Here is a 25,198-nt window from a genome sequence, read left to right on the forward strand (position 1 = left end):
TCTTGCTGTTGTTGCTGTAGGAGAAAAGCTTGTTCCGCTTCCTTTTGCTGTTGTATAAATTTCTCCAATTCTTTTTTATGTATCTGTCTAAAATTTTCCACGTGTGGTAATGAAGAAAGTGACGAAGGTTCCGGAACAAATTCTTGCGAGGTAAGAAAATCCACAAAATCCCAATTTACCTCTTCTGAAAGTAAGTCCGGGTTCCCTTGGGTGGTCTCCACTGCTGGTGCACCCCAATTGATCGCTTTCTGAGTTTCCGTCATATTGAATAACTGTCGCATGAATTGACTGCGCACAGGAGCTAGCAAATATATATAGACCAGGTGACATTACAGACTGCTCTCTTCGGATTGGATGCGAGCTGACTGAATTTTGTAACGCGTGTTTGGATTGGTCAATGAACTCAATCCGTTTCAATCCTTCCTCTACCTATAAATAAGCGCAGTTCACTGCATTGATTCACCTGTTCTCGGCGCCTCAAGATGTGGACCACAGTCGAATCATCAACCCTTGTTTCTTCGATGATGTTCAGGACGGACATACTACACACCAGTCTGTGGATACGAAGAGTGTATGTGGAGAGACAAGGATGCCTCAAGAGGACTCTGATTTATGGCCCTGCAGTAAGACGAAGCTTGAGGACAAGAAGATGCCGCAGATGCCCTTTATGTTAAGGGCATATTAACATAAACCCAACGGCCCTTTTCAGGGCCACTCCAATCTCTCGAAAAGAGATCGACTTTCAATTGCCTAGCCCTATTTATTTTATTTTTTTTAAAAAAATTCCCATGTTCAATTCTCCTTGTCCCTAGACAGACCCACACTCTATTCCCATGTTCAATTCCCCTTGTCCCCATATTGACCCAGCCATTTTTCCCATGTTAAATTTACATTGTCCCTATATTGACCCAAGGGTGTTTTTAATGGTATGCCCTATAGTCCCTACGGTATCCCCATTCACTACTCATGTTATTTTTAACTAATTGATATAGCAAACAACCCTAGGTTTATGAATATATTTGGTGATGCTTTGTATGAACTGAATTGCTAATATTCATCAAGTGATCGCGACTAAATGAAATTATATAGCGAGTAACAAGTTACTCCTGGCGTTTATAGAGTCGAAATCAGCCGAATTTATTCTTATCCTGCATACTAAACAATGCTCGAATGTTATACATTATCTAATATTGCAAGTTTGTTCCGGCAAGGTGAAGTATTTATTAATCAAAATGATCAGTGCTTTTCTTCGGAGGTTTGACTGAAACTTGAAATCAACAAATCATGTGAGATAGAGATTCAACTCTTGATAGCAAAGCGATAAATACACACATTTGCAGTCGCTGAGTCTCTGGGTATGTTTCTGGGTTAGTCCACTGTACGCTAGAGACGGACGGTCTCTCACCTTCATCATGTTCATAGCTTCTTTTATCGTGGAGGGACTTAAGAAGCCTTCGCTTAAGTTACTCGGATCGTATTTCATATATCATCTGATCATGATTTTGAGTTTTAAATTTTCGCACCAACCAATCAACAATTACCTTGAATAGTCAACGGTTGATAGTGAAACTTATTGTAAAACTCAAACTGTTAATTCTGTTGGCCTCTCTTTACTTTGGAATCCTTAATAAGCAGGTCGACCACAAAGAAATATTTTACCATTATTTAACTTTGCAGAACAGTTAGAGATCAACAAATTTCAGATTTGTCACCGTTCTCTAGTCATAAATATCAAAATCATTTAAGAGATACACTATAATCATTATATTTGACTTGTGGGTCATAGTGAAGAAAAAGTGGTTTGTCTATATGGATCTATAGGGAATGCCAAAATATCTAAACAACTTACGTCCATCGGCACGTCGCAAGGATAGAAACACTGGTGTTCAAAGTTTTTCAAGAGTTTTCTGTTCTTTAGCTTGCAACAAATAATATATGATTGTTATTCTGACATTAAAGACATATGTTTTCTTAAGAGATTCCTACAGAAGGACTTTTCAGATAAACTGGACTCAATAAACAAGTCAAATTTCGATAACTGAGTATGGAAGCGACCCAAAGCTCATTCGTCAAGCTAGCAAAATCCGTCCTAAGAAATAATATAGGAATTTATTCATATACTCTGCTAATTGCTATTTGTCACAATTTAGCGTGATTTGCACGCAAAGCCATTAAATTAAATATAAATCTAAAGGATTGCGATAGTATAAGTAACTGATGTATAATATAAAAGGTAATAATTTTATCTTAATTTCAGTGATTCGCCAATTAATTGTCTTTACTACTCTGAATTTGCAAATCATCCTGAAAGAGCCACGATATTGATGTGTCTTGTTGTTCTGGGAGATTGCAAGGTAGGTCAAATGTATTTACATTTAAACCCTGTCAATTAACACGGCACCTATATTGTCTGTAATTATAAAATAGGACACCTCGTCAATTTAAAGTTTACGTTCTGTAGTTTAAGTTTATAATCAATTATTTCGACTATAATCCCTCATGTCATTATTCGTAACTTCTAGGACTAAACTTGCAAGTGCGTAAGGTTCGGAGAATAATATTAAACCACGTTGAAAATTGGTAAACTCAGGTTGAAATTTCATGTATCGAAGTTGAATAATTTCTACTCTGATTGATTATTCTTTGAGATTTGAACAAGTATGGCCATTTAGTAAGTCTTGCTGTCTCTTGTAGACCTGGGCCAGTGGGCGACGGTCATTAAACTGGACAGATAGAAATTTCATTATTTTATGACAATTGACAAAGGGAGACATTGCATAAAGACCTTTAATTTTGTCTGGAATTATTATAATGTTGCTTGATGTGACTCTCATTATCAAATATGGAAATCATTTTTAGATTATATAAAATCATTAATAAAGGCAATCCAGGTTAGTATAATTAAAATGATAAATCAAATAACGCTACTATACAGACATGAACTGAAACGGATAAAGAAGATACAATGTTATTTCTAAACAAACCTTAAAAATCAAATTTTAACGAACCATATATTCATTAATATCGTTTAGATTCAAAGGAACAACTCTGGTGATGGCACAACATCTTTTTTTCCATATCGGACACAATTGTTATATAACTCCGTTTATGACTAGGATAATAATGGATACATTTGTAATTGAGAATTTATGAAGCCAATGATGACAATATGTCATTAATTATTGGCATTATTATAACCAATTGAAACTGTAAATAAAACCTCTAAACACACCTTACCAGTTTTTTTTTTTTTATCAAATATGAAAGACATTTAGCAGAGTTGGACTCATAAGGAATTGGATATAGGGGAGATAAGTGCTTTCTGTTCAACAAATGCGTGTTGGTGTCTATTTTCCATCTAATGAAAGTGACAGATAAACCTTTCGACTTGTTTAACATTTGTTTTTGATGTTTGAAAGCCAAAGCAACGTATAGATGAATCATGCAATTTATCACAAGACGAATAGTTAGCATGCATGTTAATTTAATTATTATTCAACCCATCTGATCTGTTTTTGAGAAACTTATATGATTCTAAAATGTTCTGTTAATGGATACCTAGGATTTATATAAAAGCTACAAATGTATGCCAAGTTAAGAAAAGGGTTTAAAATGATATCGGTACAACCAGATGTCCATTACATAGATGCGTCCTTCAAAATAGTCTCATTTTATGTCTTAACTCATGTTTGTGCTATGAAGCAAATACCTTATTTATTACCAGAGTTTTGAGCCTGGATGTTTTGACCCAAACCTAACTAGGGCACCAGAGAAAGAAACTCTTTCAAGTGGATACCGCTACTATGATTCTGTAATGGTAAGGAAAGTCCAAAACCGATATTCACGCGTGAATCGAAATAGTGTAAGAGCAAAGAATACCTTGGCTAATTATTAACATTATAAGCCCTGATAAGAGTACAGTTATTTCTTGTTGACAATTATTCATAAGTGAAAAAAGGTAAAATAAATGTTGAGTAATTATTACAAGTATGAATTTGTATATATATATATATATATATATATATATATATATATATATATATATATATATATATATATATATATATATATACCAGGCTTGAAAATCTTAATCATTTGAGACCGAGTTAAGTATATATCATAGTACTTAGGAAGACGCCTTTTTGTTCATTAACACAATAGTATTTTTGTTTTTTAATATTGAATACTAAGGTATTTTTGTCAACATGTGTTAATTTCTGGTTGTTTAATCTACACATTTGTTATCATGATAAAACATCCAGTTGTAAAGTTTGAAGGTCGTTATTTTCCTTTTTGGAATGGCAGGCTGGCACTGTAGTTGGTTAATAAAAGCTGACGCCGTATGAATGTATGTATGTATGTATGTATGTATGTATGTATGTATGTATGTATATATACGTATGTATGTATGTACGTACGTATACATACATAATGAACTTCCAAGGGAAGTACACTAAACAATTGCCATTCACGAATGTGTACTCACATTCTCAAAAATGACACATGTGGTTGAAATAATACAGTACCCTACACAATCTATATGAATTGTACATCAAAACCTGTCATACGTTTAAATCAATCACAAAATATTTCAATCTTGAAACAGCGTTTTAGATTGTTGTAGGCAAAAACTAGATACAAGGCTCAGTCTAAGTGTGTTGAAATCTCATGGTCAGACCTATTTTTACTTCAATTTTTCGATCCGACCATGGTTATGCAAAATTTAGCACCATTGTTACTGCTGTCGTTGGTCGGTGTTCTTTAAGGATCATTAATTGTACGATGTTTGAATGACATATAGAGATACTTTAATGCATGGAAAACAAAGTTCCGCGTCTATGCTCATAAAATAAGTATACAAAAGAGTTAATATCAACCATCTTTATAAAATTCAACAAATACTTTATTTCCCTAGAATAAAAAGCAAACTTGTAATGAAACGGAACTTACGATATTACGAATTAAATCCCAAATGATCCTAAATAGAATTCAGTAGAAATCCAAATTTAATCCAAAAACTGGAGGTGATGTTGTGTCTGTGGTAGCTCGTTGAGTGTTGATGTACCAACAGTCTTTTGTTGACTCATAGTAATATAATTTCAGGTTTGACATCATGATAAGTTCCAGTGAACGTCTTTATCCAAGAATTTTATTAGAGCACTTTTGTATTTCAAGAGAAAAGAATCACTTGAATTCAATAATTTGATGAAATAAATTCCAGTCCAAACTTACTGGTCACAAGATGTATTGCAACTTATAAAGATTACATTTCAGAATATTTTTGGGTCAAGATAATAGTTATTTCAACATTTTATTCACAACAAAATCATGCATATATTGGTATATCGCCAATAGCCTAACTTGAGCTAAGCTCCTCACCTACAGAAACAGTGTGTATCAAACACTTTGGATGTGAGTTCTTTTCCTTTAAATTAAGTTTATTTTCTAATAAATCGTAAGAGCGTCAGTATACATGGTTGATCTAGAAATGGTAATAGTGTCAGTATGCAGCGATCCAAGTTGTTTCATCCGGTCCTTGGGTTTAATTCATCCAACCTTTTCCCCCTTTAGACTTCCTCGTTCAAAACGGATATGCCATCTGACCAGGAGAAGGCAGAAAGTTTACAAAAATAAATGTAATCGCTACTGGATAAGTAGGCTTTGGAGTTAGTAACTCAAACTCTCCTTGGTTTTACTCCGGGCTGTTTATAGTACACAAGGTCAGTCGGAGTATCAAAGTAATCATAGACTTCAGCAGGCTCCATAAATACATAGACGCACTGAGGTTCAAAATAGAGGCGGCAAGGTCTGTAAAATGTTCGGTTAAAATGGATGACTTAAACGACAGATAATTTCACACCTATGCCCATATACTCGCTTGCATTCCTTCGATTCATGTTCCTAGGAATCATTTACTGATTTCACGTTCGGCCTCAATATCTAACAATGGTTTTTCAGAAACATCATCAACTGAGTCGTCAGTATATCTCTTCCAGTCGATCTTACCAGCAGCAAAGGCGATGTATCTCAACGACATCCTCCAACAATATGAGTGGCACGTTTACCTTTGTCTAGGGCAGAAACTATATAATATTTCGTTTGTGTTAATTAGGTTTTCTGATCAGTCGTGACATGTAAAACCTAACTCAATCCATATCTTTTGTCCACCTGAGCAGGAACTGTTTTCGAAACTCCCACCTTGATTTCGTCACGCAATTGTGCCCGGCACTAATTAACAAATTCATATAGTTGATTTCCGATATTGTGTGTATCTTTGCAAGAAAGCATCTGCAACTCCTGGGTCTACTCAACGCGGTGGCCGATGTTAGTTTCCTCAGCTGCCTTTACATGCGTTATTTACAAATTGCCTTCTTCCCACCAAAATAGCTATAAATTAGTGTAAAGTTGTCTTCAAACCCAAAATCATACCTATCACACCAAGTGGCAAAGTAATCTTTGAACTAAGAGAAAAGATACCTCTACTAAAAAAACAGGTAACAAACAATACAGACCAGAACAAATCACCATGGTTACAAAAACCACCAAGGATTAACATTGAAGCTGCCAAATTAGGCAATAAAAAAGGACAAGAAAAGTTACTAAAACCTGTACTGGTAAACGAAATCAACCAAAAATACCCGGACTATGTTAAAATATATACTGATGGATCAAGAACAAACAACCCACCAAGAACAGCAGCAGCAATAGTCATCCATCAATTCAATATACAAACGGGATCCAGATTACCTGACTATTGCTCCATTTACACCACTGAATTCTGGGCCACACTTGAATCACTACAATGGATCAAAGACAACCAAATACCTAAAGCAGTCATTATAAGCGATTCCCTAAGCGTTATCAAATCGATCCAAAATCGCAATACACACTCTAAGGAACAATTCCTCGACAGAGCATGCCAATTAATCGACGATATCACCACAGCACGTCAATTAGTCGAGCTCATGTGGATACCGTCGCACATTGGAATCTCTGGCAACGAAACAGCAAAGTTGCAAAAACCAAACTAGGAGATCAAAACCCTATCAAGTTTAACTACAGAAGCAATAAGCTTCGCACAAACATATATAGACCAAACATGGCAAGGTTTTTGGAACTCCTCCACGAAAGGTAAAAAGCACCATGAAACCCAAAAAAACGTAGATAGGAACATACAGCTACCTAAGGGTACCTATTTAGAACAGAAAACCATAAACAGGATAATAACTGGAAAAACTAAACTAGCAAGCAGTTTTGGAAGGTTTATAGGACCCAAACCAACAACCATTAACTGCTTTAACTGCCACACCACCGAAGATCTACACTACGTATTCAATATATGCCCAAAATATCAACCCGCTCGGAAAATATTTATCAAAAACCAAAAAGAGATTGGATCACCACACACATACCCAGAGTTACTTATGGACTCTAATAAAAATAAACAATCAGCATATAAAAATATAAATCAATTCATAGACTCAGCAGGACTTAGGAACAAAATATAATTACTATACCCACAAAACCAAAAGACCCAGTAACTAGCTAAATAAATTTAGAAGCCACCACACAAAAACCCATAACATATCATTCAATGTTAAAAAAGTATTAATAATTAATTCACTTACGAAGCACCTATAAAAAAAACTAAGGAAACCGCAAAATCGGATGTCCTAGATGTCCTTAACGAACCGAGTAATCAGCTAGGATTCCGGTTCTAGATGTCCTTAACGAACCGTGTAATCGGCTAGGACTCCGGTCTCTTGCTAAATAAAGTATAAATAAGATTCAATCTCTAAAAACATCAATTAATAAATAACTTAAAGAGGTAATATCTAAAAACTTATAAAATAACATAACGTAGGAAATACACCCTAAACACCTCCACTAGTAATACCATAATAACCTTGAAAATCTCTCTTCATACTTATCTAAGAACCTCTATAAACAGAATAGAACATACCCCCTCCTTTTAGAACATTTTAAAGAAGAAAAAAAAGAAAAAAAACAATCGAGGAAAAAAACAAAAAAACACCAGGCAAATGCAACAAGAAACCAGCGATGTAAAGCAAGCAGGACCGTCCCCGAGCTCTCCTTCCCACTAATGACAGCCAACCATTCAACTGTAGGGACCTTTATGGACCCACAGATTGAGGCCAAACTATCAGGGTTCCTTGAATCCATAAAAGCCTGGGGGAGGTGGCACCATCCCCTTCCCCAGAAACAACTAGCAGGCTGCGGTGCAGTCCGAAAAAAGTGGCACATGCACAATTGTGCGCACGCCACTATAATTAAACTCAACAACAACAAAGCCTGCTTGCCCAAAGGTACACCTTTTACCATGTTAGGTCAACAAAACCTGATCTTAAACGAAGTAGTATGTCATTCCTGCGTCTATGACACAGCAAAGAATGGCTCACGGCAGTGGCAAATGTAAGACAGAAGATAAACATCTTCACATCAGCATTATCCAAGTGAATGCCATAATAAACGCTTTTTATTTCTGGAAGAACCAATTCTTTGGAAAGGAAGTCCTCATTAAGGTTGACAAGTCTCTGGTGGTGGCCTGCATTTTCATACCCGGGGAACAAGTCTATAGATTATGCGTACTGGTTTGGAATTAACTCTTCTGATGTTCACTTATGATTGTAACAGCCCAGATCAGATATATTCAGGGTAGGTTGAATAGCCTGACCTATTCATTGTTAAGAAAAGATCGAAGTCTTTACACAGAGCGGTCCATCCACCCAACAATCTGCCAGCGCAGTTCTGCACTTTGTGGTCACTATTGATAGCTCTGATTGGGACAAGATGGAATAAAAAAATGTGCACAAACGTATCACCAGTCCTAGACCCAGTTAGACCACAAATGCTCTCTGTCAGTTAAGATGGGTTTTGTGGCTGCACTAACTGCCCTCAACTTTTCAAGTGTGTGATTAAATATCACTGCATCTGTGTTTTTATACGCGTTATTGATATCAGAGAAGTCTGACTTCTTCTTTGCTGGATCGGTATCAGCGTGATAATACCGTAAGTGACAACCTCGGTGCTGAATTTGTTTTGCAAGACCTTCTACGGAATAATCCCCGTGAGATGTATTGCATGTAAACACAGCTACGTGATTTCCTGATTTTTTAGCAGATGCACTAGATTATCCTTATGAGTTTCCTACGATAAATCTTTTACCATGATCCGCTTTATAATCGTTGATGGTAAATTTCATTGTTGAGCTTCCCATATCACAAAACAATTTCAGATAATAATAATAATAATGATAATAATAATAATAATAATGAGTACTTTGTATAGCGCCTAATCTTTAGAAGCTCTAAGCGCTTTACAACATTAGACAACACCTATAAGATAAAAAGCTTATAATAATATTATTACAAAAACAAACACCATGAAATTAGAAAAACATTAAAAAATAAAAACATGCTGAGAATATTTCAGGTAGGAAACATTATTAGGTCTTTAAGTTTGTTCTCGCAGTCGAAATAAGTGAGTTTTGAGAGCCCTCTTGAATGTGATTACTGTGTCTTTGTGTCTAAGTTCAGTGGGCAATTCATTCCACGTTGCTGGACCCTGGTATGCAAAAGAACGCTGTCCATATGACTTTGTTTTCATAGTGTGAATAATGAGTATACGGTTGTCAGAAGAGGAGCGTAAGCATCTTGCTGGTGCGTACACATAGGTGAAGTCGGATAGGTATGTTGGACTAGAGTCCGACAGTGAAACGTAGCACAGAGAACAAATTTTGTGTTTGATTCTGGATCGAATGATAGCCAGTGTAGGGTACAGAGCAGCGGGGAGGTATGCTCTGATCGTGGTACTCTAAGTATGATCCGAGCAGCTGTGTTTTCAACTTTTTGAAGTTTCTGGAGCAGATATTGAGATGAACCAGACAGAATTGAGTTACAATAGTCCAGTCTTGAAAGTACTAATGAACACACAAGTGTTTTAGTGGCATCAACTGAAAGATATTTGCGAATTGAGCTGAAGCGTCTCAGCTCAAGATATGCAACCTTGCATATGTTCATGACATGTTGGTGCAATGTGAGAGTACTGTCCAGAGTAACACCTAGGTTTCGTACTGATTGTGTAAATTTAATGTTGGTATTGCTGATATTTATTGTTTGAGGTAAAGGATGTGAATGAAAAAGTCTGTGTTGTGATCAGAATGGCCTCAGTTTTATCATCATTCATCTGCAGCTTGTTACATGTCATCCATGATTTCACATCAGAAATGCACCTCTCTACACCTTGAATGGTAGCATCAACTTCAGTTGTGTGGCTAGATTTGTATATTTGGGTGTCATCAGCGTACAATTGGTGAGATACTGGATGATGATCTTTGACACTTGAGAGCAACTGAATGTACAGAATGAAGAGAATAAGTCCAAGAACAGACCCCTGTGGAACAACACAACACAACAAGATCATCATTGTTCCCATCGGCGTCGAGAACTATCAGTCGCTTGCATGTTGTCACTAGCACCGCGAATTGTCCATCGCGGGTGACTAAATTTTACCGACGAAAACTGTTGTCTGAGGATTCCATGCCATTTATCGACAAAAAACACATCAGGAATTGCTTTTACTCTGTGTAATGATTCCCATTAAACAATGATCTTTCTTCGTTCATCAGGTTTAAAGATTATGTCGCCGGTAATATACAAATAAGACTATGTGATAGTCGGCTTTCGTTTTTTCTGTGAAAGGTTTTCTGTAGGAGATCCAGAGAGTGGATTTGTTCTTTGGAATTGACTTCCATGCTGCCTCGGATTTTCCCATACCACATGCGGAACCATTGATGTAGTCATTGTTAGTGATAACACGACATCCTGGTCCATGTTCATAAGCTGGTGGTGCGGTATAGTATTAATCCGCCGTCGTTGTGGGAAAGTGTCCAGGATAATCTCGTCGTTGGTATTTTACGCTCATCAGATATTTCACATACTCAGGATCTCTCTGGGTTTCTGGTAAACTATTAACGACTTGAACTGTTACTGTATTATTTGATTCTCCGCGTAGGAATTTGTCGATCACTTCATCAATATTATGACGCTGCAGTGTTATTCTTGCACTTGGTGCGCTGAAGCAGCCTATGGCGTACCAATCCGAAAAAACCGCAACAAACCAATCAGTACACTTGATCTCCACATAATCTTGAAAACTATTGTATCCGTGACGCCTTTGACATATATTACAAAAATGGCCCGGTTTTCTTGACACAGTATTAATTCCACCGCTGCTGTTAATAATATTAGTTAGTTGATCAGGTTCCCCTGTCAACGCGAGAGATATTCTGGTCTTATCATCGCTGGAGATATCATCTTGTCTTGTCGTTTGTTTCTCCTCATCTTCGCTGATCTTGATGTATCTTTGCTGAATCGAAGTTGGACACAAGTAATTCAGATGCCTGGAAGTGGCTCTTGTGTGAAATAAGTGTTTTACACAGACTGTTCTTGTCTCTCTTGTGTGATTTGTACCTTAAAGTTTGATGCTGTAAAGTCCAGCTTGTTTATCTACCTGCCATCCTGGATTTTTCTCATTCGCGGCTTTATTTAGCAGTTCTTTGTTTTTCAAAACTAACCGGCGCTGATTTACACAGAACATGATATCCCTGATTTGTCTCGAACAAAAATACATTTTTGGTTGGGCAATCACATAACACCAAAATATAATCAATAATTTCACTAGTGTCGATTTTCTTATCGGATGGTATAATTTTACAATCATTGTGATAAACTAGAACTTCCTCACAAAAGTATTTTGTTTCGAGGTCAAATACGTAATATCTTTCTCGTTCTTTGGGGATAATTTCGGTTACTAAGGAACGACCGATAAACGCGCCGGACACTAAGTTGAAATCATCATCGGACGGAAAAACATAAAAATTACTGTGTGGTGTACTATGATTCCCTGCAATAGGTATTTTTCACTGGTGTAGCATTTTCTTGTGAAAATATCGATTGGATCTCGTTGGTAATCAAAATAAATAGCATTATAAAGTGAACTGAGATATCGGGAATAATATTCTTGCAAGTAAGACAAATCCGTTTTAGCTAAATCAAGTAATTTATCGTCAGGTGAATTATCAAACAACGATTCTATTGTGTCCTTGTATCTCGTGCGAGCTTCAATAACTCATTCACCGCACTGTGACACTACATTATCTTGTATGATATTTAGAATAATTTTATTTATATATTATACATCATTGTTCAATTAATTAAAGAGATATTATAACTGAACAAAATAATTATATTGTTGTTGTTGTTGTTGTAGAGTTTAACGCCATTTTTCAGCATACGATAGGCTATACATGGCCGCCAGTATTAATGGTGGAGGAAGAACCCGGGAAAACCCCGAAAAGAACCACCGACCCACGAGAAGCTACTGGCAAGCTTTCTCACATACCCACATTGGCTGAATCCGAGACTCAAACCCACGCAGACAGAGGTGAGATGGCAGCGATCCGTGACGGAGTGCGCTTTAGACTATTCGGCCACTAAATAATTATATTAATATACCATGAATTGATGTTCATGGTTATTTTAAGGATCAACGGAGCGCTGAAATAAGAAATGTTACAACGAACACTGCGCCCAACACAATGCTGCTTTATCAAAAAATCCTAACGCAGGACCAAATCCATGTCGTGGTTGTGGAAAAGGCGTTAAAGATCCTTATCCAATTTGTGGAGATTGCGGCGGGTAGAAATTATCGCACACTAATGAAATACTACAGCAAGCGCGGATCAACTCTAGAGATAAAAAAAGAAAATCCTCCGTCTGTTGAATAATATCTCGAGTGAAAAAAAAAAAACAATTATGTGAAAATACTCGATAAACTCACAAACTTGACCCGCACAGAATCCAGTTGATTAGTGGCGTAATTCATGCGTTAGTGTTTTTCGCTTTTTTTTGGAAGGCTGTTTATTATGTTTTCAAATAACCCCGTGAAGGGATCAGTTACCCAGTCTGCTAATCGATCATCGCCTTTCTTGAAGGCAATCCAAGATGAACCACCAGGTGTTTGAATATATTCGTTACCACCAACGATTTATTAAAATGATACAGCTTAGCACCGATCATACAAGCTGCTAACATCTTTGAGTTGTATTCGACGATGCGTCTTCTTGTTCAGTTTACACATACCACTGAAATTGTGTTATCATCAAAATGATGACACATCGGTCCTGCTCCTTTATTAAACAATCTTCCCGATAAAAGCCTTTCTTAATATCTCTTTGAAAAATAATCATCTTTGCAGGCGTATCTTAAATAATCAGTGTAATTTCTCATTATTATGTGAATTTAAGTTCAATTTGATGTAAAATGTGAATAATGCAGTGATCGTTAAACACCGCAAAAAAAAAAAAAAAAAAAAAAAAAAAAAATGCGCCGGCAAAATCTCGGCGTTGTTTTTTAATCACCTCGGCGAAGATGACCATAGCCGTGACGATAACAACGCTGGGAACGATGACCGAAGTGCTGGAAAATTCTCCGATCCATGAGAAATTACCCGGCGGTGTAATGTTCAGACTGGTCTAGAGGTGATACTCAGAAACACATGTGATTGATGACACCGCATAAATTGTATCTTGTTGTATTTTAGCGTTGTCGATGATATGTCAAAGTTTACACCTAGAAAATAATTATTGTAGTGTTCGGGGTTTGTTCTGTGTGTATTAACATGATAGGTTTCACTGAATTCCTCGCGGAGAAACACAGATAATTGTTCTCCATTCTTGAGCTGAACATCTTAGCGCTACACATGAACACTTTTTTTTGCAGTAAAACTCGACAACATCGCAGTGAGACGTCACAGAAATATCTGGAGGTATTCCATTGTCGCGTATTTTGATATTCGATGTGATTAGTGTGGTATTGCTGCTGTAACCGATCATGCTATTAGTAAATACAGGTTTCATGATCAAGAGTAATCTTTTACCAAGAGAAGCGACAAATACAGAGTAATTTGATCCTACTGAGAAAACTTCATCGTTTTTGTAACTGATAACTATTATTTTATCTCCGACAGGAAATTTTACCCCGTTTTGATCAATGGTATATTGAGTGATTGATAAGTCTGAACGTGGATCCAAATTATAAAATGTTACTGTAAGGCCAGTTTGATATATCTCAATCCCACTGGTGGAAACAATAAACACCAGAAAGATTATTGCACACATTTTGCATGTAAGTCCGTTATAAATTCAAATTTATGAATCGTTTTTACACGAAAGCAAGAGCCGGTCAAACATCATGCTGCTCTACCAAATTCTGTCAGAATGATAATAATAGGTCCATCTGGGTCTGGTAGAACGTAACTGCGGCTTAATTTGATAATGAAGTGGATGAAATGGGATAAGTTGTATTTGATAGCTCCGTCAGTTGATGACCAGCGATGCTACGATGTACTTAAAGACTTTAATGAAAACGCAAATTTGTTGGATGAAAATGGTGAAGCACCATCTGTAAATGATATTGAAGGATTTATTAATAATTTAGTTGCATACGATGATGTGATGCTGGATAAGCAGTCAAATCCAGCTCGGATATTCTCGCGGGGAAGACATAAAAACACAGACGTGATTTATGTTATTCAAAGGTACACACAAATACCTAAAGTGATAAGGGATATCTGTAATATTCTTGCTGTTTTTTAATGGTGTTGATGCACATACGTTGCGAAATATTTATCAGATTTGGTGCATCGGAGATATGGATTATAATCGTTTAAAAAATTTATTTAGTAGCGCACAGACAACCCCGCATGGTGTCATAACAATAAACTTGTATGATCCACGGTCACGACATCGAATTGGTCTTGATAAAAATTTTATTTAATAGCAGCAGAGAGGGCGAAGTCTCATACTCGGCACCCAGTCACCGCGATCCCGTTTATTTGCGATTTTATTTTTCGATTTTCAGGAAGGCTTATTTTTGCAATTCAAGGGTGAGTCAATTATCGTCTGTTCGCCCTCTCTGCTGCTGTTTTTCATCTATACCCACACAGGCTATTCCTTTATACTTAGTTCTTGCAAGGGGAGTCTTGCGAAAAAAATTTTTAAAGTCTTCTGTCTAGAACAATATCACGAGAAAGAAGCACCTACATTGTGATGATGTACTAAGGAAGTGGCAAATGTTTTGTCAAATACTCAAACATCAGAAACAGCGTGGACCTTGTTTCTGAGTGCTTTAGTCCCACAATTTGATAAACTTGTTTATGTGGCTTTTCGATGAGAGTAAGGCTACCCAACACTACAATCAAAGCTACCACTCCATGATCTGACTCATTCAGGCATCCAGAAAGAGTGGGTAGGAGTCATAATAAGGACTGAGCAGACTTGTTGTACAATGCTTTTTGTACGAAATTGTTATCCCAGTTTATGAAATGAAATTTGTCACAGAAACGGACGTGACTCGGTCAAATCCGTTTGAGTTCTTAGCTTGCTTTTTATGAATGGTACAGACGTACAAACGTATTTCCTAATATATACTGCTTTGTTATTCAGGGTCAGCAAGACACATTTCCTTTCGGGTGGCCCTTATCGAACCGCGATTTATGACTTTTCTTCTGTTTTTCAAAAAGCCGATATCATTCAAAATATATCCAAAAGGTCTTTCAAAATTCGAATGTAAAACATAGATAACGATAACGCAGTATGTTTCATGTTTGGAAACGCCCCATTAGATATTAAATAAAACCCCAACAGCCAGGTTGTATGATAATGTAGGTGATACTGAAGCAAAATAGTTCGATGAACCCATATTGTTTATTTTGACATATTTACAAAGAATTAATTTTAATGTTTCTTTAATATGTACGATATCTAGGTGCAAATAATTGTAGTAGACTGCTACTTTAAGTGCAAGTTTGTGTTGTTGTGTTTAGTATAAATTAGAAGAGGCAGTCAGCAAAATTAATGTACTTAAGTGGTATTAAGCTAGGAAAATAACTTTCTTTTTTGAAAACAGAATCCCATTCCACATGTAATATATTTTCCTATTTTTTTCTTGGGGGGGGGGGGGATATTCGTGATGAAAGATACAATTGTTTGAAAATATTGTACAAAAGTATTTTAGTTAAAATGCTTTTAGTATGGTGGGAAACGCATAGTTCCGACAGTAGTTTGGTGCGATATGTCATTATTGCCAAATCAACATTGTGCTTCGAGATCTTTGAGTTTAGGTTTACATTTCGGGATGGAATTGTAATTTATATAGTATTTGCCATGCACTTTGATTATCTCGTTTATATTGTTATTTAGGATAGATTTATAAAACTTGGTTTGTATTTAAAACATCCCACTGTTAAGACCACAAATTAATCACAAAAAGAATGCCCAAAGGAATTCATGAGGCTTTTGTTGTGGGAACAAATTTTAGTTTCGAATAATACTCTTTTGTTAAGTATAACAGCAAAACTATAACTCAAGTAAGAGAAATGAAAATATATTGCAAAAATTATATTATACCTTTTGTCCTGGTTTTAAGGGTTCTCCGAGCGACTTCAATCAATATGTTGTTTATGGAAACCGGCGGGTGATGGTGAATTACATCATAACATTTGCAGTTGATGATGAGGTGAAGAGGTCAATACAGTCAATGCCATTGGCGAATATGCCCAGTCAGGATGGTGAGAAGAGAAAGGCATCCAATAGCAAAGGTTTGCTTTACTACAACTGATAAATTATCACGACAGATATAGCTTTTCCTCCTCAACAGCATAACAATCAATTCTGTGTTAGGGCATAGATTCCACAGCCAAACAATGAATTATTTATAAACTAAGCATATGTAATGACAACTGGATGCGAAATGTTGACGCTATTAGTTAATTAGTGTGAAGGGGCAAATTTCTGGCGATCTAAGAAGAATACATTAGTTGAGACCAGAGAACCATTAATTAGATTTATGGGGACAGGCGAGTATCAAATCGCCATACTACCGTGCTCGGCTATGTTCTTTAGAGGGAGAATTTTATTCTTAATTAAGCATTTGTTTATACAGCAGCCAGACGGACTATTAGGGACATGGTAGGTAAACTTTATTTTCATGGTAAAGTTGTCACAATTGAAAATTGCAGAAACTCTTTACTCAAACTACCAAGTAAAGCTGACGTCGACTTTGGCGCCTCTTGAAAAGGCGACAGAAATATTTGATTCTGGTTGGTTACGTTAAATAAGGGGCGTGTTTCCCGCACTAAATTTCCTAGGTTTTAATATCGCCACATCGAAAATTTTAATCAGTCTAAGCTTTTCCTGGAAGAGGAAACTTAAGAGTAGGCTCCGGGGATTTGCAAGAAATTTCCTCGTAAAAGAACTGTTGTCCAAAAGGGACTGTTGTCGAAAGAAACCGACGAACCAGTTTGGCTATTAGAGGGAGGAACGTTGAAAGCAATGGTAGAAAATAGCTCTTGAGACGTATACTGTGACTTTATCCTGACACGCATAATGTGACGTTATCCTGAGAAGTATACTCAGAAGTATAGGGAGAAGTGCAGTGGGACGTACAATCCCGGGACGTAATCCTGTGACGTATTAATTTCTGAAACGTATTCTGAGAGTATCATGAGACGGATGGTGGAAAGTATCATCCTGAGATCCAAGGGTCTGAACAGCTACAGTGGAAGCAGAGCAGACTGGGACAAGCAGGTTATGCAATCGTACTAGACGTTGACTTCGATTGTTCACTCGATCCTATAATGAACTAAATCTCTATCAGTAATAGTTCTGTTATTTTATTTAAACCTATTTGTGTTTTCTTTGTAATTTGGTGAAAGTTTTATTTCTAAAAGCAGAGTATATTTCTGATATAATGAATTCTCACAGTTGTTTATGTAATTGATTAAACTGCTTGTTTACATGTACGGGATAGTAGGGATAGGTAAAGGCGAAAGAACGCCATAGATCACTTGTCCACCGATATATATATTTATATAGTGCATATATTAGTACCTGAACTGAGTATCCCAACTGTTCGAGTTAATCAACTTCTTCGTTCTGAGAAAAGCAGCTTACGCAATCACAGCATGCACGTAACAGAAAAGCCACATGAAAACTCGAGATAATTACATGATTTAATTACAGGAGAAATCTATAAAAGGGATCAATATTACAAACATAGACGAACAAGGTATATAAATATGTAGCATACCGGTTAATTTGGCTTCCGAATAGCCGATATTCACCAAAAGACTAGATCTTGGACTGATCTGCATAAATGTGTTACAAGTATGCAGCACCAAGTTAATTTGACCTAACTGCTGACTAGTGATACACGGGACAGATACATACAGACTGCCTTTCGGCAGAATTATTTAAAGATATATCATCTAGCGGGTCTTTAAGTGAATAAGCGAAATCCACTTGTTGGATTGTTCTAAAACCTCCGTTTAGGTTAAATCTCAAGAATGACCATTTTGCACGCTCTAATTGTCTTTGCAAGCAGAACAACTTCTCCGTTTCCGACAAATAATTTTTTTAAAGTACATGTACTCTTCCTTTACTTTGGCGGCAATTGTTTTGATCTTTGCTCATGCTCTGTGTTACTATAAGTGCTGTCAGTCCTATCGGCAAGATATAACTGGTTGAGTAATTTACACGAATAACCACCATTCATAATACCTATGGTTAGCCTCATTTCCCTAATGGTAGCCTCACTAATCTGATCTGGTCTGCCGAATCTTGACCTCAAACAGGTGTTAGCTTAAGAAAACCTGACTAAGGCTGTAGAATATTTAATTAACGTGTAAATACCATTACAACGCCACGTAATTGTAGGAAAATAGAAGTGATCACTAAAACTAAAAGGAATTGCTTACTTAGTGGTATTAGTTGATAATAGAATATGGTACTGCACATTTGTACAGAAGTAAAATAACAGACATCAAGGAAGTGAAAAATACAGATTATCATACAATCTCTCTCTCTCTCTCTCTCTCTCTCTCTCTCTCTCTCTCTCTCTCATAATGGGGCATAATTTGTATTTGATCATGATGTGCAATAATAAAATTATGCTGGAATATCTGTCTTTGTGATGGTTATTCATATTCTAACTTGTCACGTCTAACGCACACATATCAAATTTAAACAACGTTTATTACCAGCATTATCTATTACTAATGCATATTGCTTTAGCTCATTTAGATCGTACGTTACATTTTAATACTGACACTCATGTAATTGTTTAAAATCCTTCTACTATATTTTTTCATAAACGATCTTTTCCTCAAAATGAAATAAAATATTACTTTGCACATTATTTTTCGTACTTTTTGAGAATTTGTTCCATACGAAAAAATGTGACATACGATAAAGCTATTCAAATGGCAAAATCGATATATAAGTAGATTTGGAGTATAAGATGAAGCTAAGATTTTCTGGTCGAAATTATTGTCTTATTGGCCGGCATATGATATACGGTAAATATGGATTGATCAACAAATAATCAAATAATATTCGATATTAGACTGTGGAAACCCATGATCTGAGTTTGTATTTGTATTGTGGAAATCGTACATAATTCAAAACAAATTATTTATTAAATATTTTCGATAGAATTACTAATATATATATATATATATATATATATATATATATATATATATATATATATATATATATATATATATATATATATATTATTCCTTTGGGATTGCTGTGAACATATTTAATGATTTTCTGGACTGCATCTTTGTGTTCCATCAAACTATTCAAGACTATTTGAACTCATTCCGCACATTCGATAATTTTGGACTTGTGATATGACATTTAGGAATATTTGGAATTTAATTCACAATAATGAAAATGTCGTTTGAATTTTTAGTTCGATTTTGTGGAGAAATAAATCACTTGTTGAATTTACTTAAATTGTTGGTTTCACTTCCGGCTGTTACATATTTTAAGACCTAGAGTAGTAATACTGTAATTTGCTGACAAAATTTCGTCGAAATTTAACTGAAGGGTGTGCCCTTCAGTCCAGTTACAGACGAACGTTGTTTCTTTGAGTTAATGTCTTCCCAATTCCTTTAGGGCTTCTGAAATTAGGCAGTGATCATGATGCCGAATTTTCAGTGGTAATTTACTCGTTTTTGAAAACTCTTTCTCTGATGCTCGATGTTAGAATTCAGCACTTGTCCTTTCTTTACAGTTTCAGTTGCAAACGTTAAATTGTTTTCGATATTTAGTATAACTGCCAGCAACACAAGAAAGACGCTAGTATATGGTGACCGAGAAAAGGTCTTTGCAGTTTCGCTTGAAGTGTGCATTAAGTGTTAGATTATTCTGATGTTACCTTCCTTATGTGATGAGTTCATCATTCAATAACAGCTGCACAGTTTAGATGACAGCAGTTTATTCATGAATATATTTAACATATAGTTGGTAGGCTTTACATACACTGCTTGCTGCTTCGTATTATTGTTATGTCAACACGTTTGCATATCACCATCGTTACCCATCAATACCCATAAAATCCTTATGCATTATTTTATTATTGGATGGCTCTATAGATGATTGACTGTTAAAAGAATATATTTATAAATGTCATTGGCTATCGAATATTGCTTCAAATCACGTCAAGAAATTATTTTATCACTTTCAAGAATTTAAATTTGAAGCGTCTGAGCAGGGATGAAAAGAAATGCTGAAAATTGTTCTTCTTTCAATCTGGACATTTTCCTCGCAATATTAGAACAATTTTCTAAACATAATGTCTTATTAGCGCGCAAAAATTAGAAATAATTTGGCGAGTTTAATTATCTAATACTACTACTACTATTAATAATAATAATAATAATAATAATAATAATAATAACAATAATAATAATAAACTATCTTTAACGAGGATGACATATAAGGTCATGGCTGACCCATCTCCCATGTGGTCCTCAATTTTTGTAATCGGCTATGTCAAAATTTTTGACAAAAAATACACAAAATACATATACAAAACCATGCACATAACCATGTATCGTTTCACACTCATTCATATATATTTAAAATGAATGAATATATGTAACTAGACTGGGAAACATACATATATGAATAATATTCAATACACAGTTACATGCATTTCAGCATAAGTCGTACTATATATATTTATAGATATGATGATGAAGTTTTTTATTCAAAACTTTTAATATGTCATTCCAACTGGTCAAGAAAGAATTTCTTTAATGATATTTTAAAAGAAGCAAGGAAGTTTGAATTACATATCCTCAGTGGTAAGGAATTCAATACAGTAGGTGCTGATACAGTAAATGAGCTTTTGTAATGCCTGGTTTTCGACCACGGAATCTGGTGATCATTGTTAGTCGTCGATCGGAGTTTACGCCAGTCTTTGATGATCTTAGTTCAAGTATGCTAATGATACAATTTGGAGAAAGACCGTTTAAAGACTTGTATTTCATGGTGCCTTAAAAATAAAGAATACTTTTTTGTATAGGTAGCCACTGCAGACGTGAGAGCAAAACATGAGAGGGAGACATAACAGGAAGTTTCAGTATTATTTGGGCTGCCCTTTTCTGGAGTTTATCAATTCTGGACAGATTATAATTTGATGTGTTTCCACATATGGTACAGCCGTAGTCTATCAGTGGTAATAAATAACCTGAAAAATAAAGTTCAAGTGATTGGAGAGGTAGAAATTTTGAAAGCAATTTTAACAGTTATTCATTTGACTACCATTGCACATAGGTGATCGATATGTGCATTCCAGCTGAGGTGTTGATCAATGTAGATACCAAAACGTTTTTGATTTTGGACAGTAGATACGTCTAAGTCATTTGAAGTTAGAAGTAAATCTATGCTAGTAGATAGACGCTGCCTTGTTCCGATTGTCATGAATTTCGTTTTAGAGGTGTTAATATTCAATTTGTTTTGATGACACCAAACTGATTTATTGTTGAGGTCGATTTGAAGTTTATATTTAATGTAGTCGAGAGGTTAACTAGATAAATGCCATGTCGAATTGACAACAAAAAGATTTGTGTTAGAGTGCGCTGGATACAAGGCTATGTTATTGATAAATAGTAGAGAAAGAAGAGGCCCTAATAAAGATCCTTGAGGAGCTCCACTTAAGATATGACATGGTTCGGATATATATATTTGCCCTTGCAAACAAACTGGTGTCTGTTATTGAGATACGACGTGAACCAGGCAACTGAGTTTGGAGAAAACTTGTGGCTGAATGTTTTTTTTTTTAAATGAGCACCAAATCTAAAACCAAAATCGAATGCTTTTTTAAAATCAATGAAGATTGCGCCAGTAAGTTTGCCCGATGCTACTGCTAGCAACCATTGGTATATATATGACTAATGGTTCAACTCTTTAACAGGTTCAAATCTTTAGCATAGTACTTTAACTTCATACCGTATACTTTCAGCATGGAAATACGCTGCAGTAGGCCTTGGTGTTGGTACTGTTGGATTTGTAGCGACCCCACTTATTGCCGTCGCTGCTCTTGGAGCTGTTGGTTTTACAGCGGGGGGAGTGGCGGCAGGTAGCATTGCCGCTGCTGTACAGGTATCAATGCACTATTTAAATCCATCCGCTTCTCTTGCATCGAATTAAATTCCACAGAAAAGTCATTAATATTTATTTCTCTTGTTTTCTCGTGTGAGACCTGCTGAGAAAAGTACAATGTAACTGGTATTCAGGATCTAGTACACTCAGTACCTAAGCAGAATTCGGAGTACATTTTATTTTAGTTCGACTGTGGAGCATTTTAGTAGGATGACAATGGCTGACAGATCTCACTTGGACCATTATGGGAAGTCTTTAACATTCAGAATGTCACATATGTCATTGACAACAATTATATTTTAAAATGCAGAATAATCTATGTTGAACATTTGGTACAATGCGCTCCAAAACTTATTTCAGGAAATGAGTATAGTCTTCGATTTTAATTTAAATTTGGAACAAATAAACGTTGCATGTAGATGGTAGGACAACGATGAATTGTATTATCAAAATTAGTTATATCTTGCAGGCCACTATCGGTAATGTTGCAGCCGGATCAGCATTTGCAATGGCCCAATCGGCTGCGGCGACTGGCGTAGTGAGTGTTGGGACTCAGTTAGCGGGCGGAACGATATTCGGAGCAGCGAGTGCAGCTTTGATGAGGCTGTTGAAGAGAAAAAGACTCACAAAACAGAAGTTTCACTAGAAAAATGATTTGCTTCCCCATGATAGCTACTGCTGGACATGCTTTAGGGTTTTCTGTAATTTATTTAACATGTAGCAGATGTGATGTGAAATGACATAAAATTTACTAACTTTTAAAGCTCTTTGAAATAATTTTCGGAGATACAGTAGCAAGTAGCTGTGCATTAGGATGAAATATTTGGCACGTTGTTAAACCGTTGGTTATTTACTCTGTTGTTCCGCATTTTCAAATCATTTGACGGTTATATTGAAATAATGAATTGTTCAGTCATTTGCCAATAGTGAGTCATATACAGACAAATGTTAATTCACATACACAAGAAACAATGTAAGTGCACAGAAGCATGCCTGTTGTGAACTGCATTAAGTGATGGCAAATTAAATCACTGTATGTTGTTTAATTGCGCAAACTACTGATTATTTGAAATGTGAATTTCAGATGACCTGCTCCGATTTCTATAATACAAGTCTTAAAGTTGTGACTAGAGTTAGGAAATACGATTGATCAAGTTTATGTTTTTCATAAATAATCGCTTGAATATAAACTTAAGTTCAAATTAACTGTTACATTTTGTCATTGAAACTAATGCCAAATTCTGACATTTCTTTTCCGATAACAACAAATATTGACTGATGCAAATCGTCCTTATGTAGAATAGACATTACGATTTGACGAATAAAACATTGTGAGTAGTGAATAGGGACGGTCTAGGGACTAGGGACTTCCATGTTAGAAAGGGTATATCCACTCTTGGGACTATGTAAATTTAACATAGGAAGCAATATCCACTCTAGGGACTATGTAAATTTAACATGGGAGAAAAAACGTATCCACTCTAGGGACTATGTAATTTAACATGGGAGAAAAAAATATCCATTCTAGGGACAAGGGGAATTTAACATGGGAAAAAAAAATATCCATTCTAGGGACAAGGGGAATTGAACATGGGGAATAAATCGTGGGACTGTCTAGGGACTAGGGGAAATGGAACAGGGTCGGGACCCTATTTTAATAAGGTCCCGACCTGATGGATCTATGGAAAGGGAACAGGCGAAAATTGAAACAGGGAGGGTCTCTATTTTTTTATTTTTTTAACAAAAAAAAAATAAAAAAATGGGGCTAGGCAATGAAATTCAAGGTTATTTCGAGAGATAGGAATGGCCCTGAAAAGGGCCTTTGGTTTCATCATCTTCTTCTTCTTTCATTTCCTCCACTTCTTCCACCAATTTCTCACTTTTTCCATCATTCCTTTCTTCTTCTTCTTCTCCTCTGGCATCCAGTCTGGATGGCCCAATGCTCTGAACTTTTCCTGGACTTTGATCCAATTCTTATTGAGCCTCTCAAACTCTGCCTGTTTCTTTACATACTCTGGATCTATAAAGCCTCTTAGTCTTTTTACTTCTTCTTCTATCATCTCTTTCACCAGATCCATAGCTAATTTCAGGTTTGTCACTTGCCTTCTGACAAAATCCCTAGTAACTTCATGCTTCCATTCACGTTCAATCTTTTCCACTAGATAGGCTCCATCCACCATCCAATACCAAATATCCTTCAACTGGTTAAACTGTTCTGTTACAGCCACCATCTTCCTTGTCCTTATTCCCTAGAATGGTGCGAACGACAAAACTTGTGGGTTCTTATACGAAAAGCGCGGACGTGAAGGAAAACATTCCCTAAGACCCAAATCTTAGTTAGTTGGATTATAGTGGTTTTCGTTCTTTTGAACATGTACCACTTATTTATTCACGCACTGCGTGATTTTTAATTACTCCTGGGGGAAGGAAAAGGAGCCTCATCCCCCAAGCTTTTATGTACTCAAAGAGTACTTCTTAATTTAGCCACTCAGATGTAGACTAACTAGTCCTTAACAACCTGACTGAAAGGCTAATAAACATGAGTGGAAATAGTCACACCACACACTCGTGTTTCTTAGTTGGAAATAGCTGTGGAAGCTTGATTTAAAAGTTCAGCCAGATGTTGTTTAAGAGACAAGGAGACGGTTAGGAGTATTT

The 25,198-nt window shown here is 36.0% G+C and overlaps 1 protein-coding gene across 2 annotated transcripts in view; it reads left to right on the top strand.

Moving 5' to 3' along the window:
* Positions 1-23,709, top strand: part of LOC149776246 (protein mono-ADP-ribosyltransferase PARP15-like) — a 46,433-nt gene extending 22,724 nt beyond the window's left edge. Inside the window, exons 3-7 of one of the 2 annotated variants that reach the window (XM_089942285.1) lie at positions 2,258-2,354; positions 3,725-3,817; positions 16,509-16,680; positions 22,401-22,540; positions 23,010-23,708. In XM_089942285.1, the coding sequence (XP_089798411.1) occupies positions 2,258-2,354; positions 3,725-3,817; positions 16,509-16,680; positions 22,401-22,540; positions 23,010-23,186 (679 nt within the window). In that variant the 3' untranslated portion in view covers positions 23,187-23,708. Of the gene's footprint in view, positions 1-2,257; positions 2,355-3,724; positions 3,818-16,508; positions 16,681-22,400; positions 22,541-23,009 lie in introns of both variants that reach the window. The other variant, XM_089942288.1, reaches the window with a different exon arrangement.
* The last annotated feature ends 1,489 nt before the right edge of the window (positions 23,710-25,198 follow it).

This window comes from Sinohyriopsis cumingii, chromosome 18 (assembly GCF_028554795.1).
Source record: "Sinohyriopsis cumingii isolate HCF-2022 chromosome 18, ASM2855479v2, whole genome shotgun sequence".
Classification (NCBI taxonomy): domain Eukaryota; kingdom Metazoa; phylum Mollusca; class Bivalvia; order Unionida; family Unionidae; genus Sinohyriopsis; species Sinohyriopsis cumingii.